The sequence below is a fragment of the Hyaena hyaena genome, unplaced genomic scaffold (genome assembly GCF_003009895.1).
Source record: "Hyaena hyaena isolate Hyena2069 unplaced genomic scaffold, ASM300989v1 scaffold_9, whole genome shotgun sequence".
NCBI lineage: Eukaryota > Metazoa > Chordata > Mammalia > Carnivora > Hyaenidae > Hyaena > Hyaena hyaena.
The window spans coordinates 4,576,378-4,595,524 of NW_024080641.1; the positions used below are offsets into that span (position 1 = coordinate 4,576,378).

The following is a 19,147-nucleotide window of genomic DNA, read 5'->3' on the forward strand; positions in this document are numbered from 1 at the left end:
TCAGCGCAGAGCCCGCCGCGGGGCTCGAACCCACAAACCGCGAGATCATGACCCAAGCGAAAGTCGGACGCTTAACCGACCAAGCCACCCAGGCGCCCCTGAACACCACATCTTAAAAACTCCATCTTTCTGTCAGAGGCTGAGATGTCGCCATTGTCGCTAAATGTCCAGGTCTGGGGGGAGGGTGTCTAATTCTGTTCCATTGGCCTGCTTGTGCCTCTATTCCCGCCTGCGGGACTTCTTGGCTACCAGCAGCCCTGGCTCTGATTGGGGGGAGGGGGAGGAAGGACAGGGGTGACAGGTGGCTATACCTCTTCAAGGCCTTTTATCCAAGAATTTTGACTTATATGAGCTCGTCCACAGAGCTGCAAACTTTGCTCCCAGTGACTCAGAGAAAACCAAGTGGACAGGAGGAGAGGCAGCAAGAAACCCTGGGAAAGAGTGGGACCAGGCATCAGGAACACCCCACCGTTGGGTCCCCACCCACCTCTCTCCCCAGCCCAGGGTGGGGGCCCTCCCCCCTGTGGACAACTCCCCCCCTCTTCTGAGGATCCCCTGGAGCTGGTCGAGGGAATGTCCCCTCCAGCTGTCTTGCACAAAGGCACCTGCACAGTGTGGCCGAGGCACGCGGGGGCTTGGCAGGTGAGGCCAAGCGCGTCCAACACCTGCCGAGCCGTCTTCGGAATTCCCCACGAGCAGCCCTTAGTGCACGTGTCTGGTCATATTCGTGTCAGCCTTAAAGGGGCCCATTATCTGCAGGAGGGAAGGGGGGTAAAGAACCCCCGTCCCCGCCAGTCTAAGCTCCCAGATGCTCTCAGAATCCCGCGCCTCTGCGGCTGGGTCGACGGCTCCCCCGAGACCACGCCCCTGGGTGGGCGTGACTCCTAGAGGCCACGCCCCAGGCCACGCCCCCGCGAGAAAGTACCCCATCTGAGCGAGCCCCCCCACCAGAAATCCCCTGCGGGGGAGGGGGGAAGGGAGGGGCTCTGAGCCTCTACTGTCCCTAGGCTGCTCCCCCCTGCCAGAGCTCCTCCCCTTCTGCGCTGCTCCCTCTAGCTAGGCACCCGCCTGGTGACCCCCTGAGGGGAGCACCCTGCGCCCACTGCCACCCAGAATCTTCCCATAAAGCCCTGCCTTAGAAGGTGACGGTGGGTCCCAGCGCCAAGAGCCTTCCCTATAGAGACTCCTCCGGCCCGCTCTCGCCCGGTGCTGTCCTTGACCATAGGGCACCCCAGGGCTCCAGAAGGCCCCCAGGCTCAGAGCCCAAGTCCTCACCTTCACCCCTGAATGTCTACGCGTGCTCTAAGCCCCACTCCTGTTCCCATACACCCTGGGGCGGTCTCGCGTCCTGACCCCAGCCCCCCTCTTTCTCTTTAGAACAATCTGCCCTCTTCACTGGGCTGTGCCCCTGATGTCTGTCTGGCCTGTTAGTGGCCCCACACGCCGGTGGTACTTTGAACACACACACACACACACACACACACACACACAGACTTTGCACCATCACTTTCAATGCCAGAACAAAGGGCTGCAGCGGGGACTTCCGCACGACAGGGCCGCCCTGCCCTAGGTCTGTGGGGTCTGAGTACACTGCCGACAATACGAGGGCGGTTCCTGTCAATCATCGCAGACACGTTGGTGACGATGCCTTTGCCCCTGAAGGAGGAAGCCTTAGCTGAAAGGTGGTCTTTGTCAATGCGGAAGAGAGGATCTAGGTGATCCCCCCACTTCCACCCTGTAGCCCCGCCCCTAAGGAAGAGTCAGAGGGACCCGGAAGGGGTGAGAAGGCGCTGGGGCGGGGGGTGGGGGCGGGGAGCGGGGGGCGGGAATGGGAAAAGCCTAGAGGCTGGGTAGGGGAGGACCCCGAGTGGAAGAGGGAGAGACTGCCTCTTGCCTGGGGACCATGCGGGGCAGGACAGGTCTAGTCACACGTAGAGAAGAGCTGGGAGCAGCTGTATCTGTTTCCAATCCCTTCACCTGCCCCCACCTCAAGTTCACTCCTATCGCCCTGCCTTTCCTCCAAGGAATCTCCTCCACAGCAGGTGCAGTGCCGGCGGTGCCGGCTGGGGGCGCTGCCGAGTGGCCAGGGCCGTGGGCTGTCCTTAAACCCCATCCCTCCCAGCCCGGTCCCCCCTGGACCACCTCACATAATATAATATCCCAATATAATATAACATAACATAACATGATATGATATATGATATGATATGATATAATATAATATATAGTATAGTGTAGTATTAATATAGCATTAATATCATATCACATCATCACAGTTCATAATATCCCGGAGTCTCTGGATGAAACCAGCCAGTCTCTCCCTTCACTAGCCCTGCCAGGCTCCCATTTTCTTATTTCCCACCTTGCTTTTCTTTCAGCAGGGAACACGGGTTTGGTTTGGTTTTGTTTAATGTTTTATTTATTTCAGAGAGAGAGAGAGAGAGCGTCAGCAGGGGAGGGTCAGAGAGAGAGGGAGACACAGAATCGGAAGCAGGCTCCAGGATCTGAGCTGTCAGCACAGAGCCTGACGCGGGGCTCGAACCCACGAACCGTGAGATCATGACGTAAGCCGAAGTCGGACGCTTAACTGACTGAGCCACCCAGGCGCCCCTGTCTTGTTTTCTTTAAAGCAGCAGCTGCTACGATGTACAATGCGCACGCCCTTTGACCCATCAAAAACTCCGCTTCTGGAAAGCTCCTGCTTTCCAAGATACACGCGCGCGGGGCAGGAAATGAATATGTCCAAAGATGTTAGTTGCAACACTATTTGCAGTCACACGTAACAGGAAACATCCTGAATGTTCATCAGTGCTGGAATGGCTCGATAAATATGGCGTAGCCAATGGACAGATCACCGTGCCCCGTGTACCAAGTGTGGGTTAGCTGTTCTTTCCGCCTAGAACCATCCCAGACACATATGCAGAGATACATGCATACTGGTAAAAGGTATGTGCAGGACAGCCCTCCAGATATTATGTATATATGTGTGTGTATACATTATATATGTAAACATATATAATGTATGGTATATGTATATGATATGTAACATGTGATATATATGCTATTACATATAATGTATATATACTTCTGTGTGCGTAGAGAAAAAGCACCTACCACAATTTTTTAGTTTATTTACTTATTTTTTGAGAGAGAGAGAGAGCGCAGGGGAGGGGCAAAGAGAGACGGAGAGAGAGAGAATCCCTAGGAGGCTCCATGCCGTTAGCACAGAACCCAATGTGGGGCTCAAACTCACGAACCGTGAGATCAGGACCTGAGCCGAAATCAAGATTTGGTCAGTTAGCCACTGAACACCCCCCCCACCGGGGCCCCACACCTATCACGGTTTTAATTGGGGGGTCATTTTTGGGGAACGAGATTAGAGAATGTCGCCTTTGTTTTCATAAAACTCTGTCTGGATGTTTTGATCTGTAAATTTTTATGAAAGTATACCAGGGGCGCCTGGGGGGCTTAGTCGGTTAAGCGTCAGGCTTCGGCTCAGGTCGTGATCTCATTGTTCATGAGTTCAAGCCCCGCGTCAGGCTCTGTGCTGACAGCCAGCTCAGAGCCTGGAGCCTGTTTTGGATTCTGTGTCTCCCTCTCTCTCTGAGAAATTAAAAAAAATTTTTTTAAGTATCCCCTGCTTATACTGTCTCTCTCTCTCTCTGAGAAATTAAAAAAAAAAATTTAAGTATATCATATACAAAGTGCCCCAATCTTTAATGTAAAACACAAGTGCAAATGGTTAATGTCTGTCTACCTGTAAAAAGAAACAAAGTACCGACAGTTTCCCAGATTCTTCGCCTCTTGGGACCATGCCCTGTGCCTTCCCTCTGGTTCCCTACTGTCGTGACCTTGAACATGCTCTGGAATAGTTTTGTCCAGTTCTAAACTTTATATAAGGGGACTTACACAGCATGTACACTTTTGTCTCTGGGTTCCTCTGTTAAACATGATGTTTCTAAGATCCTTTCCCCATGTCAGGAGTGGCAGAAGTTCACTTCTGTTCTTTGCTATCATTTTCCACTGTGTGAACACAGCATGTTTTATTTATCTAACCAACTATCAATTGCCATTTAAGTTGTGTCTGGTTTGGGGCTATCCTCAATAATGTATCTAGGAGCACTTTTTTTTTTTAATGTTTTTATTTATTTTTGAGGGAGACAGACGGGAAGGTCAGAGAGAGAGGGAGACACGGAATCTGAAACAGGCTCCAGGTTCTGAGCTGTCAGCACAGAGCCTGACGCGGGGCTCGAACCCACAAACTGTGAGATCATGACCTGAGCCGAAGTCGGACGCTTAACCGACTGAGCCACCCAGGTTCCTCTATTTAAAAAAAATACTTTTTAATGGTTCATTATGAGCATGCAAATATAAATATGAAATTCACTGAACTGATTACTAAATTCTCCTGGGTTTTCTACATATGTATATATATATGATCTCACCATCTGCGAATAATGACAATTGTATTTCTTGCTTTCGTTGGCCTCCTAAGTTTGATTTACTTTTTTTACTTTATTCCACTGGCCAGGACGTCCCATAGAATGGTCTAGAAGAGGTCACAGCAGAAATCCTTGTATTGTTCCCAATCTAACAGAAAAAGCGCTCCACACGTCACCTTTAGATATGATGCTAGTTGCAGAGTTTTTGAAGATTGTTTATCAGATTGAGGCAGTTTCCTTCGATTCCTAGTTTGCTGCTTAAGAGATAATGAAGGCGGGGCGCCTGGCTGGCTCAGCAGGCAGAGAGCGCAACTCTTGATCTCAGGGTAGTGAGTTCGAGCCCCACGTTGGGTATAAAGATTCCTTTAAAAAATTAATAAGGGGCACCTGGGTGGCTTAGTCGGTTAAGTGTCTGACTTCGGCTCAGGTCATGATCTTACGATCCGTGAGTTCGAGCCCCATGTCGGGCTCTGTGCGGACAGCTCAGAGCCTGGAGCCTGTTTCAGATTCTGTGTCTCCCTCTGCCCCACCACCACTCTCTCAAAAAATAAAAAAAATAAAAGAAACATTAAAAAAAAAGAGAAATTAGCCAAGGAGGAAAGATTTACAGCTGAAGAACTCCAAAACCTTACTGGAAGGTACCATACTCCCCCATCCTCGATGGACGGTCCATTCTAAGATACCCAGTGGATGCCTGCAACCGCGGAGAGAACAGAGCCCCGGATACACTATGTTTTCTCCGATACATACATCCCTATGATAGAGTGTAATTTATAAATTAGGCTCAGAAACAGATGAATAATAACTAATAATGAAATAGAATAATCGCAACAATACACCATAGTAAAAGTTATGTGAGTGTGCTCTCTCTCCCTCAAAAAATCTTATCAAACTGTAGTCATCCTTCTTATAATGATGATGTGTGATGATAAAATGCCCGTGTGCGTGTCTGGGGGGCTCAGTCGGTTAAGTGTCCAACTTCAGCTTAGGTCATGATCTCACGGTTTGTGAGTTTGAGCCCCGCGTTGGGCTCTGCGCTGTTAGCACTGAGACAGAGGGGAGAGACAGAGAGAGAATTTGTGGGGGAGGGGCAGAGAGAGAGAGAGAGAGAGAGAGAGAATCCCAAGCAGGCTCCTCACTGGCTGCACAGAGCCCCATGTAAGTCTCGAACCCGTGAGATCATGACCTGACCCTAAACCAAGAGCCAGATGCTTCACCAATGGAGCCACTCAGGTACCCCAATAAATAAATAAACTTAAGAAAATAAATAAAAGATTTTATCCAGCTTTTCTCATTGGCCTTATTTGCATGGTTAGTCTCAAACAACTTCCTCTAATTCCAGAATAATACACAAATAGCCTCTTTCTAAATTTTATAAAATGAGCATCTGCATTGCTCTGGAAGTAATATTTAAAATTATAAATTTTTAAACTACATTTCTCTTCTGCTTTGTCTATGTCTGATAATAACAGCCAATACTTATGGAGTGTACAAGTTAGGGTTATGTGTATTATCTCATTCTATTGTCCTAATAGCAAAAATACTTATGCCCATTTTAAGTATTATTATTATTTTTGAAGTTTTTAAATATTTAGTTTTTTTTAGAGACAGAGAGAGAGACAGAGCGTGAGAGGGAGAGGGACAGAGAGAGTGAGGGAAACACAGAATCGGAAGCAGGCTCCAGGCTCTGGGTTGTCAGCACAGAGCCCAATGCGAGGCTCGAACTCACAAGCTGTGAGATCGTGACCTGAGCCGCAGTTGGATGCTTCACTGACTGAGCCACCCAGGCGCCCCTATTATTATTTTTTAAAGTAGGCTTCATGCCCAGCATGGAGCCCCATGCGGGACTTGAACTTATGACCCAAAGATCAAGATATGAGCTGAAATCAAGAGTCAGACACTTGGCCAACTGAGCCACCCAAGCACCCCTATAGACACCCATTGTACAGCTACAAAACTGAGGGTAAGAGAAATGAAACTATTTACCCAAAGTCACATAACTGATGGAAAGGAGGGCCGAAAAGTCTCCACCCATGCCCCCATGCCTCCTTTCTGAGGAAGCTAATGGAGCATATTCACCAACAAAATGAAGGCACAAGCCAAAAAAACGCTATGACATTTCATATGACACATGAAAACAGGCGCTTCCTAGGAGAAAGAGAAAGAGAAGCCACAGGTAATCAGTGCAAACAGAAGCAAGACAGAAGGCTCTTGGAGAGATTTCTTCAAGAAGATAAAATTGCTGGGGCGTCTGGATGACTCAGTCCATTAAGTGACTGGCTTTGGCTCAAGTCATAATCTCACTGTACGTGAGTTTGAGCCCCGCATCGGGCTTGCTGCTCTCAGAGAAGATCCATCTTCTGATCCTCTGTGCCTCTTCCCACTCTCTTTCCCCTCCCCCCTTTCACGATCCCTCTCTCAAAAAATGAACTTTAAAAAAAAAGAATATAAAATTGCTGGGGCACCTGACTGGCTCAGTCAGTACAGCATGCGACTCTTGACCTTGGGGTTGTGAGTTAGAGCCCCACATTTGGTGTAGAAATTACTTAAAAATAAATAAGCGTTAAAAATTAATAAATAAAAACAAACTTTTCTAGAACAACTCTATGATTCAATTTATGACATTAAGATGACGTGAAAAAAAGATGAAATTCCTTGAAATTTTTTATGTATTTGGATTACAGTTTGGAGTTGAAGTATCCATAAGTAGGTAGCAACCCATGCAGATGAAAAATCAAGGCAATGACTAACTCCAGGAAGAATAAAAAGCTGTTAAAGAAAAGAAATGATCATCATAGCCCACTACACGACTTGACCATGGACAGTGCTTTCATATGCACATTGATGTAGCCACATCTATGAAATACACCTGGGAATGGGAGGCTGGGGAGGGTGTGTGTTGGCGGTGTGGGCACAGGTGTCTGTGAACAACAAATAATCCTCATCTTCCATTATGGGGTAATCACTAGATAGTGGCTAAACCTGACAAATCAAGATGTATATTATTAACATGGTACCTAAAAGCATGAGTTATATACATATTTTTTATAGTTGAAAGTGGCAACCTCCAGGGCAATGGTTCTTAACCAGATGTGATTTTGCATCCTAGAGGGTTATTTGGCAACATTTTTGGTTATCACAGCTGGATGGTGTGTGCTACCAGCATCTAGTGGGTAGGGGCCAGGATGGTGCTGGGTATCTTACAATGTTCAGACAGCCCCCAGAACAAGGAATTATTAGCCCCAAACGTCAGTAGGGCAGATGTTGAGAAACCCTGCTCCATGGAACTGGAAATGAGAAGGGGGTATACCATTTTCTTCTTTTTTATTTTTAATGTTTACTTATTTTTGTGAGAGAGAGAGAGACAGAGCATGAGCAGGGGAGGTGCAGAGAGAGAGGGAGACACAGAATCTGAAGCAGGCTCCAGGCTCTGAGCTGTCAGCACAGAGGCCAACCCGGGGCTTGACCTCACGACTGGTGAGATCATGACCTGAGGCTAAGTTGGCACTTAACCGACTGAGCCACCCAGGCTCCCCAAGGGGGTATACCATTTTCATGAATAATCCCTGCAGAACTATTTGACTTTGTATAACTTAGATTAAAACAACAACAACAACAATGGCGCCTGGGTGGCTCAGTGGGTTAAGCGTCGGACTCTTGGTTTCAGCTCAGGTCATGATCTCACAGTCTGTGGGTTCAAGCCCGTGTCCGGATCTGTGCTGACAGCTCAGAGCCTGGAGCCTGCTTTGGATTCTGTGTCTCCCTCTCTCTCTGCCCCTTCCCTGTTTGCTCTCTGTCTCTGTCTCTCAAAATAACATAAAGACATTTAAAAAAAAATTTTTTAAGGGTTCGGCAGCTGAAACTGAAGTACAAGAGGCCATGCGACTCCCATCAGTATAAATATGGCGGTACGTGTATAGGTGATTAAGAGAAAAACGTCGCCTCAAGAATAACCCCTGCCCCCTCAGAAAAAGAATGGTGCCAAATAAAACTCTAGAAAACTACACACTACACGTTAGCACCAAGGAATATACAAGGGCAGAAGCCGACTCGGCGTGAACAGTTGTATCGGTTGGGCACTGCAGAAGGACGCCGCATGGAAAGGGACATCCTTCACATAACTGGAATCATCTGCAGCTTTTAAAAACAATTTCCCAGAGGAAGGCAATAAAGCACCTTGCTAGCAAAGCTAGAGAACTGCGCGGGTTTTCCAACAGAGGGCAGCAGTGTGAGCCACAGGGGCTGGGCACTCGCTCCGGGCGGCTTCCGGCTGGAGCAGTTTCTTCAAGCCGGGGTGCACACTGTATGTCACGTTGCGCACTGAACAAAGGGAAGACAAACAGTTTGTGTCACTCCAAGAGCCCCAGGGAGACCAGGTGGGGGAAGAGGGAAGGCGACCACAAGAGGGGTCCAGGTCAGAGTGACAAGGAGGCAGTTGAGGGCAGAGAGCAGGCATAGTCCTGCCTCAATGGCCCCATAGATCCATTTCCAAACTCCGGATGAAGTTGGCCTGGAGAACTGATCCTGCCCTGAAGTTGCTCTGGGAAGGGGGGGGTGGAATCCGGTTCACCCCGGCGCCCACCCCACCCCACTCCACCCCACTCCCATTTCTGCCCCAGCCTCCGCAGGGGGCCGGGTTGCAGCCAGAGCCTCCTCTCCACGGCCCCCTGTGGCCCCGCCCCGCCGTGACCACGCCCCCTCCTAGCCCCACCCCCGAACTTTCCCAGCCCCTCTGGCTCAAGCACCTGTCTCCTCCACCTGTGCTTCAACTTGCTCAGGTTTCTTTTCTTTCTTTTTTAAAAAATTTTCCTTATGTTTTAATATTAGTTTTGTTTTATTTTTCAATCACAGGTACATTTTCTTAACTTAGAATCACCACCTGCTTTGTAAATTGTTTGACTCCGCAAAAATCAGAAGACACAAACGGACAGCCAATCCATCCCCATGGTGCCCTGAGTGAAGACAAGTCAGTTTACATTTGAGATGGACTAAAATCCCACTACCTAAGGCTCCATTTTTTTTTTAATTTTTAAAAATTTCTGAGAGAGAGAGAGAGACAGCGTGAGCAGAGGAGGGGCAGAGAATGACGGAGACACAGAATCCAAAGCAGGCTCCACACTCTGAGCTAGCTGTAAGCACAGAGCCCGACGCGGGGCTCGAACCCACGAACCGTGAGATCATGACCTGAGCCGGAGTCGGACGCTTAACCGACTGAGCCACCCAGGCGCCCCAACTTGCTCAGGTTTCTACTGAAGAGGCTGACGTCCGGAGCTCATTCACTCGTTCCTTAATTCCACAAATTACTGCGCTGGCTGCGCGTGGCGCACTGTGGTCGGTGCTGCGGATGCGGAGGTGAACGACAAAGGTGCATTCTTGGAGCGTGCAGTCTGGGGAACAGTATTCCAAGTAGACGGAACAGCGAGCGCAAGGGAGCAGGCGCAAAGGCTGGCGCTTTGCAGGAGAGACGGGCGTCCGGCGGGCACTGGGCGGCGCCGCCGGTTGGATAGCCGCGCAGCTGGGTGGGCAAGGGACCAGATCATGGGGCCTTGAATGCCCCCGTAAGGGCTTTGGCTTTTATTCTCGGTGATATTAGGATCCAATAATTCGTGTTCATTCCTCCCTTCACTCACACCTGCTCTTTGCTGGGTGGTGCTGGGGGCAAAGGGTGCCCAGAGCAGACCCAGTCTCTCCTCCTCCCCTCCGCCCTCCACAGGGCTCTTTCCAAAGCACAAGTATGCCCCTGCCTCCCCGGCGCAAAACCTGCCTTGCCTCCCCAGGGCCCTTCTGACAGAACCGCGTCTCTGCCTAGCCTGGCTCTGGTCTAAGTCTTCCTCTGTCAACTCCTGCCCTCTAGGGGAGGCCAGGCACAGAGGACAATTCATCTAGCCTCTAAAACACCCTCTGAATTTTCCTGCCTCTGGGCCTTTGCCCATACTGTTCCTTCCACCCTGGATACCCTTCCCCTCGAAACAGAGTTTGGAAATATTTGTGGAATGGGTGCTAGGCAGCATTTGGGTGCATGTCTGACCCTCTCCACCTGCATGTCTGAGGGTGACGTGTTTCGTGGGACTGAGTGTCCAGCAGCTTCGGAGGGGGGCTGGGACACAAACATCTCAACAGCCCACACATTTGAGGGGTCGATGCTGTGTGATGGCGTGAAGGGCATTCAGTCAGTCAGCAAACACTCGCCCACCATCTGCTTTGCGCCTGGCCCTGTGCTAGGAGGCAGCGGCCACGACAGCCACAGCCCTGCCCTCACAGGGCTCACGGGGGACAGATGCTTTTGGTTTGGGTCACTGCCCTTTGACCTTGGCTGCTGGCGGGGGGGCTTGATCTGATCATACCAAGAGCAAGAGAGTTTGGCCGACACCTGGTTTGTCAGAAAAACTTGACCTACAGATTTCCTGCTCAGGCACAGTCAAAGCCAAACCACTTACAATGACCTCTTATGTGACTTTGGTCCCCATTTCCCCCTTACAAATTCCTTCCCCTCCCCCACTGATCTTAGCGTTTATCAGTATTATTATTGCAAGGTAAACTACATTTTTAACTCCTTTTCAGTGTGGGATTCAGCGACATTAAGGATATCCACGATGTTGTGCAAACACCAGTATTGATTTCCAGAACTATTTCATCATCCAAAACAGAAATTCTGGGCCCATTAACCAATAACCCCCCGTTCTTCCTTCCCTCATCTTCCTTCCCGATGACCTCTCTTCTATTTTTTGTCTCAATGACTTTGCATATTCTAGAAGCCTCGTGTTAGAGCAGCCATGCGTATCTGCTGTGTAATAACTGGCTTATTTCGCTTCACCTGAGGTCTTCTTTGGTCCTGGCATAGTATGTTCCAGAACCGCGTTCCCTTTCAGGGCTGAATACTATTTCCTTGCATGGCTCCATCACAGTTGGTTTATCTGCTCATCTGTTGCTGGACATGGTTTGGTTTGTTTTTTACCTTTTGGCCACTGTGACTAATGCTACTATGAGCATTCGTGTGCAAGTATGTTTGCACCCCTGCTTTTGACTCTTCTGGGGCACACAGCCCGACGTGGGCTTGCTGGGCCATATGCTAGTTTTCTGTTTAACTTTTTGAGGAAGCTCCACACCACACCCCTGCCAACATTTGTTATTTTCTGTTGCTTTGTTTGTTTTAATGTTTATTTATTTCTGAGAGAGAACAAGTGTGTGCACGAGCAGGGGAGGGGCAGAGAGAGAGGGAGACACAGAATCGGAAGCAGCCTCCAAGCTCTGAGCTGTCAGCACAGAGCCTGATGCGGGGCTTGAACTCATGAACCACTAGATCATGACCTGAGTCGAAGTCGGACGCTTAACGGACCGAGCCACCCAGGCGCCCCTTGTTGTTTTTAATAGCCATCCTAGTGGGTGTAAAGTGGTATCCATGGTGCTTTTTATTTTTTTAAGATTTTATTTTTTAGTAATCTCTCCATCCAACTTGGGGCTCAAACTCACAACCCTGAGATGGAGTCACGTGTTCTGCAGGCTGAGCCAGTCAGGCTCCCCTCCATTGTGCTTCTGATTTGCATTTCCCTAATGAGCATCCTTTCATGGGCTTGTGGGCCATTTGAATATCTTCTTTGGAGAAACGTCTATTCAAGTCTCTTGCCCATATTTGAATCGGAATGTTTGCTGTTGTTGAGTTGTGGGAGTTCTTTATGTATTCTGGATACTAATCCCCTACCATGTATACGACTTGTGAATACTTTCTTCCATTCTGCGGGTTGCCTTTTCACTCTGTTGATAGTGTCTTTGATGCACAATAGGTTTTAATTTTGATAAAGGCCAGTTATCTATCTTTTGTTGTTGCCTGTGCCTTTGGTGTCCTATCTGAGATCCTTGCAAAATCCAAGGTCATGAAGATCTCCCCCCATGTTGTTGTTTTTTTAAAGTTTTTCTTTTTAACTATGATTTTTCTCCTGTGTTCACAATAATTCTTCTAAGAGTTGTGGGGTGTTAGTTATGTTAGGTTCTTTTTTTTTTTATATATTTGTTTTTGAGAGAGAGAGACAGCATGAGTGGGGGAGGGGCAGAGTGAGAGGGAGACACAGAATCTGAAACAGACACAGAATCTGAGTTGTCAGCACAGAGTCCGATGCGGGGCTCGGACCCACAAACTGTGAGATCCTGACCTGGGCTGAAGGCGGATGCTCAACCAACTGAGCCACCCAGGCGCCCCCGTTATGTTAAGGTTCTTGACTCATTTTAATTTTTGTATGTAGTAGATAGCAAGGGACCAATTTCATTGTTTTTGTTTGTTCGTTTTTTGTTTTGTTTTTTGTTTTTCCGTGTGAGTACCCAGTGTTCCCAGCACCATTTGTTGAAAAGAGCACCCTTTCCCTGTTGAATGCTTTTGGCACACCTGCTGAAAATAATCAGCCAGAGGCACCTAGGTGGCTCAGTCAGTTAAGCGGCCGATTTCAGCTCAGGTCATGATCTCACGGTTCGTGGGTTTGAGCCCTGTGTCAGGCTCTCTGCTGTCGGCGCAGAGCCTGCTTTGGGATCCTCTGTCTCCCTCTCTCTCTCTGCTGCTTGCACAAACTCTCTCTCTCTCTCTCTCTCAAAAATAAACATTAAAAAATTTTTTGTGTGAACTAGTTCTTTGGGTATAACGACTCTTGTGATGATTGTTTGAGTGTGTTTGGTTTTGCCTGATCCTTTCCCTTCTGGAGATGGTCGTTCTGCCTCTGTCTCCTGTGCTGTTAATCATTGGGAAAATCACAGGGGAGGAGAGAGGTGTGGGTCCTACAAGCCCGGTGGCCTCCCAGCCTGGCGTCTCACTGGACACACTGGCCTAACTCTCCTCTCGCCTCCTGTCCCGTACTGAGAGCTGGGCTCTAACGGCGAGAACAGTCCCTCTGGTTACCGCTGGCTGCTAGGAGCCCGAGACACAAGGTGACAAGTAGCATTTTCTGGATGGGGCAGTGCTAGGTCTCAGGGGACTCTTACCTTTTTTTTTCAGGGGACTTCATCTTAATAAGGGGTCCCCGTCCCCAAGAGGCTCTACTCCAAGCTATCAGCACAGAGCACAAGGCGGGGCTCGATCCCACGAACTGAGATCATGACCTGAGCTGGAGTCAGGAGCTTAACCCACTGAGCCACCCAGGTGCCCCTTAAACAAAGCATTTCTAATTAATCCTTCCCCACTCCCTCCCTTCCTCTTTCCTGCCTCCCCCCCCCCACTTCTTCACCTTTTATGCTTTCTCTCTGCCTGTATAGCTCTTTCCTTTCCTTCACTCGGTGGAGCCCCCTCTCTGCTTGCTGGGTGGGGTGCTGCCTGATTTGCAAATTGTGTAATAAAGCCGGTTAGACCTTCAAATTTCCTCAGCTGAATTTTGTGTTTTCACAGTACCTAAGATTGATCTAGAAGGATGCAAAAGGGTACTGGGGCTAGCCTCAGGGACTCCCTTAACAAGATTAAATAGCAGCAACCAGATTTAGAACAAAATTTAAAATTAAACTCCAAGGCGCCTGGGTGGCTCAGTTGGTTAAGTGTTCGACTTCAGCTCAGGTCACCATCTCACAGTTCATGGGTTCGAGCCCTGCACCGGGCTCTGTGCTGACAGCTCAGAGCCTGGAGCCTGCTTCGGATTCTGTGTCTCCCTCTCTCTGCCCCTCCCTGACTTGTGCTCTGTCTCTGTATGAATAAATGTTTAAAAAAATTAAAAAACAAAATTAAAATCCACGTTTCATGGTAAATTTCCTTTCTCTGTCCTCTGTATGCCCTTTTACCCCCAGCACCCTGTCCTGGGGCCCCTTCATCTAATCCCCCTCCCCAAATCTGGCCTCACCTCCTCAGCAAATTCCTCTAATCCCTAAAACTCCTCGGACTTGCCCAGAAAATCCCTCAAACCCCCAGCTGCCAGCACTGGGGTTCCTTTTCCTGGAAGAGTTCCAGAAAGCACTGGGGCCTGATGTCTAGGCCCAGGGGACACAGGTTAGGAGAGGAAGGTGATCTGGCAGAGACAGGTCCTGGCTTCAGCACCACCCCTCCTACTTCCCAGGGCTCTGGAATCAAACCCATCAGCGTCGGCCCTTCCCAGGCAATTGCACTTCCTGCGTGAGTCCTGGATCTCCACTGAACGTAGCTTCTGGCCCCTGGACAGCCGCAGACCTTCTATTTTTAAATTTTATTTATTTTGAGAAAGAGGGAGAGAGAGAAAGAGGGAGAGAGAGAGAGAGAGAGAGAGTGAGAGAGAGAGAATGAATCCCAAGCAGGCTCCTTGCTGTCAGCGCAGAGCGGGGCTCGAACTCATGACCCCTGAGATCATGGGCTGAGCCAAAATCAAGAGATGCTTAACTGACTGGGGCGCCCAGGCGATCCCATAACCGACTTTCTTGGCTGACACCTGGTGCAACTTTGTCCTGTAGGTGGTGCGGGGGCCACTCCCCCCCAATTCCACTGAAGCTGGGAGAGTCCCTGGGCGTCCCATTGTCTGGCCTCCCTCAGGTCACCCTGATGTCCTTAGGCCCTCTTGGCGTCCGCCATGCCTTGCGGCTCCTGGCTCCTCACCAGCAAATTGTTTAAGGTAGAGATGTGTTATGTAAACGTAATGCCACCATACAGTGTAATGACAAGGGGGTCTTTTATGTCCCTGTCCTCAGACTGAACATCCAACCTCCTACTTCCCACTTCCCGCTGACAGAGACCCATGTAAATTATTCTGAAGAAGGCTCAATCTTAAAATAGGTCCTAACGATTAGGGGCACCTGGCTGGCTTGGTCGGTGGAGCACCTGACTCTCGACCTCAGGGTCGTGAGTTTGAGTCTCATGTTGGTGGTAGAGATTACTTAAAAATAAAATTTTTAAAAAAAATTTTAATGTTTTATTTATTTCTGAGAGAGAGAGTGTGTGTGTGAGCAGGGGAGGGTCAGAGAGAGAGGGAGACACAGAATCTGAAACAGGCTCCAGGCTCTGAGCTGTCAGCACAGAGCCTGACGCAGGGGTCAAACCCACGAACCGTGAGATCATGACCTGAGCCAAAGTCGGACGCTTAACCGACTGAGCCACCCAGGCGCCCCTTAAAAATAAAATCTTAGGGGTGGGGCGCCTGGGTGGCTCAGTCGGTTGAGCTTCAGACTTCAGCTCAGGTCACGATCTCACGGTTCTGTGTTTGAGCCCCGAGTCGGGCTCTATTGCCTGCTCAGAGCCTGGAGCCTGTTTTAGATTCTGTGTCTTCCCCTCTGTCTAGGTCCCTCCCACCCTCGTGGTCTCTCTCTCTCAAAAATAAATAAACATTAAAAAAATTTAAATCTTAGGGGTGCCTGGGTGGCTCAGACGGTTAAATGTCTGACTCCTGATTTCAGCTTAGATCATGATCTCCCCTCACCAGGCTCTGTGCTGAAAGCGTGGAGCCTATTTGGGATTCTCTCTCTCAAAATAAACCTAAATTTTAAAAAAATGTTTATTTTTTGAAAGAGAGTGAGCAACTGCGAGATCACAGACTGTGAGATCATGACCTGAGCTGAAGTTGGACACTTAACCGACTGAGTCAGGTGCCCCTCTCTCAAAATAAACTTAAAAAAAAAAATTTACCTCCTGTTACTTAAATAGGTTATGCTCCCTTCTGACTCAGGGCCTTTGCACATGCTGTCCCCCCCCCCCCAGCAATTCTTCCTCACTTATCCCAGTCTCGCCTGCTTATACCTTCCGGGGCTCAGCTCAAACTCAGGTATCACTTCCCCAAGGAAGCCCTGCGACCTCCCCCCATCTGCCCAGACAAGGTCAGAGATCTCGGTTACACCCTCACACAACTCTTTCCAGCACTAATCATAGTGGCGGAAAAATTACCGCGAAAGTACCAATTGCAATTATGGAAACGATCCATTCATTTAGGAGAGTATTTTATTACTGTCGGCCTCTTAGAGGGGACTGGGAGCTCTGGGCAGGCTCGGCCCAGCGGCAGCGCCCCCCGGTGCCCAGCACAGGACAGACACACAATGGTGAGCTGAATTAACAAAATATGAATACATGCAGCCCAGGGCAAAAAACAAGACATCCCGATTTCCCGGCGACCGCTTCCCCTTCAATAGGCCAGAAATGAAAGCTCTCTCAGAGCCCCCCTTCTCTGAGAAATCGCCAACGAACCTACTCCAGCTAAGATGGGTTGACAAGACAAAGTCTCCACATCAGTAAATGTTTTGAGTGTTAACAGGACAGGCACAGAGTACTTTTTTTTTTCACGTCTCTATTCCGGGGTGGGGGGGGGGAGGGCTCAGATGCAGGTTGGGATTTAAAAGTGGGGGAGGGGGACAGATGCGGACAGGACGGAGGGACCAGAGCTGGGCGCCGAAGAGAGAGCAGAGTCAGCTAACCCCAGATCCCCGAGCTGAGTCAGAAATCCAAATCCCTGGGGCTTCCAGGGACCAACATAGTGAGCGGACACCAAGTGTGCGGTCTTCACCTGCAAACTGGTGTCACGATGCGCCCAAAGTTCCCCAGGCAAGGCTGTATGGGAGCTAAGCGCCTGAAGGGTGCCACTGTCAGCCTGGAGAGTCGGGGGCGGGGGACCTCATTTTGGGCCATAGCGGGGGCGGGGCTACAGAGCTCAGGATCACGTAGGGAGTAGAAGTAGAATGGGAAAAGCAAAAGAAGCTTTAAAAAAAAAAATGCAGAAGGGGGGCGAGAGGAGCAGAGGCAGAGCCAACGGAGTGAAGACAGACATCAGGGAACCTGAGCCAGATTCTGGCGATTCTACGCGAAGAAGACAGACCAGCCCCTAAGAGCGGAAACCAAACTCAAGAAAGGCAGAGCACAAGAAAAGGTGAGCAAGGTGGGACCCCCGGGATGGAGAGAGATCAGGGTTACCCAGGGGCTGGAGCCAAGCCTCAGGGATAGGGTCGGAACCAGGGAGCAGAGATGGGGACAGGACGGGGCGGGGTGGGGGTGGGGTGAAAGGGTGGAATCCAGGGCTAGAGGCGTGGCTGCACAATATTACCCGCCCCCTCTGCGCGCGCGCGCGCGCGCACACACACACACACACACACACACACACACACACAGCGTTATTGTGGGGGCAAGGGTCGCCCTGAAGGTGACAGCAAGATGGGAAGAGAGCTACAGAGGGCACAGAGCCAGGTCCCAGAGGCCTCAAGGCCCACCCCCAGGGCGCAGAGTCAGGCGGGGTTACGGCTAAGCTCGCGGTCCCTGGTCTTGCTCAGGCTCAGTCCCCGGCACGCCGCGGATGTCGGGCAGCAGGCGGCAGCCGGCCACGATGTCCAGGCGCTCGGCCAGCGCGCAGAGGTCTCCCCGCGCGAGGCGCACGCTGTGAGCGGCCGCCAACCCCGCCGCCTGGGCGGCCGCAAGCCTACTGGCCAGGGCGGCCACGTCGCGGCCGGCGCGGCGGTACACGCCGCTCACCGCGGCCGCCACGTCGTGGTCCAGCCGCTCCTGGCTCTCGGCCAGCCGGAGCTGCAGCAGCGTGCGCGCGGGCGCCGGGGTCTCCTCCGCGCCCCAGGCCTCCCCGGCCCTTTCCCGCTGCACCACGAGCGGAGGCAGGTCCCCCGGCGCGGCCCTGGGCTCCGAGTCCGAGTCGGTCTCCGCGGCCTCCCCGGCCACCCGCAGCCCCGTGGGGCGGCCGCGCGTCGGGCCCGAGGGGCCCAGGTACAGCTCCTCCTCCTCCGACGAGGACGCAGAGAGCTCCGAATCCGTCTCGGCCGCCTCCCCCGGCACCACCGTCTCGGGCCTCCGCGGCGGCCTCCGCCGACGACCCTGGGACGCCATGGGGCCGAACTAGGGAGAAGAGGAGCGAAGGGACGGCATGAGAGGCACCTGGCGGTGCTTTAAGGGTGCAGGTTGTGGATTCCCAACCCCTTCACTGACTAGCTTGGCGATTGGTGGCTACGTGCTTCCCCTGCCTGCGCCTCGGCTTCCTCTTCTGTAAACGGGCTCATCATCCCTGCTGCCAGAGATAATGAGAGCTACTGGACCCCACCATCTTTGTGTCCTGACAGGGAAACCGAGGACCAGATGGATGAAGGCTCTGAGGCCGAGCTCCCGGAGTCCTAAAGCGAGCTCTTCCCGATTTTGCCTCCTAGAGGCCACACCCTCCAACCCGTCCTCCAAGCCTGTGTCAGATCCGGAAGCACACGGGCTGCTCAGCTGCTCAGGGACCGGCGCCAGGGTCACAGAAAGGAGGACAGCCCAGCTGGGCTTGGGGACAGCGTGCACTAGTGGGGGGCGCGGGGGAGAGCACTGACACCGAAGACCATACCTGATTACCGAAGCTCCGAGCCTGCAGGATCCGTTACGCAGCCGAAGAGCTCCGCCTTCACCGAGGGAGCCCCAACCAATGGGCGAGCAGACCGGGCGGGCATGGCGGCCAAACCCGTGGGCTGCTCGGCCACCAACCAGGAAGCAAACCCCCCAAACCAGCAGCGGGTGGGCGTAAAGTCACGTGAGGAGAGGTAAGACCAATAGGAAAGCGGCTGGGCTGGCGCTTCCGCATTGTGCTGCGCGGCGAGTGGACAAATAAAAATTTTTAAAAACGAGGTTTGCCGCCTGTAATGCGTGATTCAGCCAATGGAAATGCTGGAAAACCCGGAAACCGACAGGGGACGAAAGGAAGGGCGGAGCTGCTGTCACGCGTGGCCAATGGAAGTAGGCCCTCCCTTGAAGTGTCCCGGGTTCACGCGCGCACCATGTGAGCCCGGGAGGCGGGGCTTAGTCTGAAGCACAGAAGGGGGTGGGG

The 19,147-nt window shown here is 51.1% G+C and overlaps 1 protein-coding gene and 1 non-coding gene across 2 annotated transcripts; both read right to left on the reverse strand.

The window, feature by feature from the left end:
* Positions 1 to 9,331: 9,331 nt before the first annotated feature.
* On the reverse strand, positions 9,332 to 9,504 carry LOC120244761. Its single transcript, XR_005531631.1, has one exon. It is a non-coding gene; the product is annotated as a small nucleolar RNA SNORA79 (small nucleolar RNA).
* Positions 9,505 to 16,284: 6,780 nt separating this feature from the next.
* Positions 16,285 to 18,757, reverse strand: BLOC1S3 (biogenesis of lysosomal organelles complex 1 subunit 3). Its single transcript, XM_039244231.1, has 2 exons — positions 18,671 to 18,757; positions 16,285 to 18,189 (listed from the first exon to the last, which is right to left on the reverse strand). Exon 2 carries the CDS (start codon positions 18,178 to 18,180, stop codon positions 17,590 to 17,592), a length of 591 nt encoding a protein of 196 aa, XP_039100162.1. The 5' UTR covers positions 18,181 to 18,189; positions 18,671 to 18,757; the 3' UTR covers positions 16,285 to 17,589.
* Positions 18,758 to 19,147: the final 390 nt, after the last annotated feature.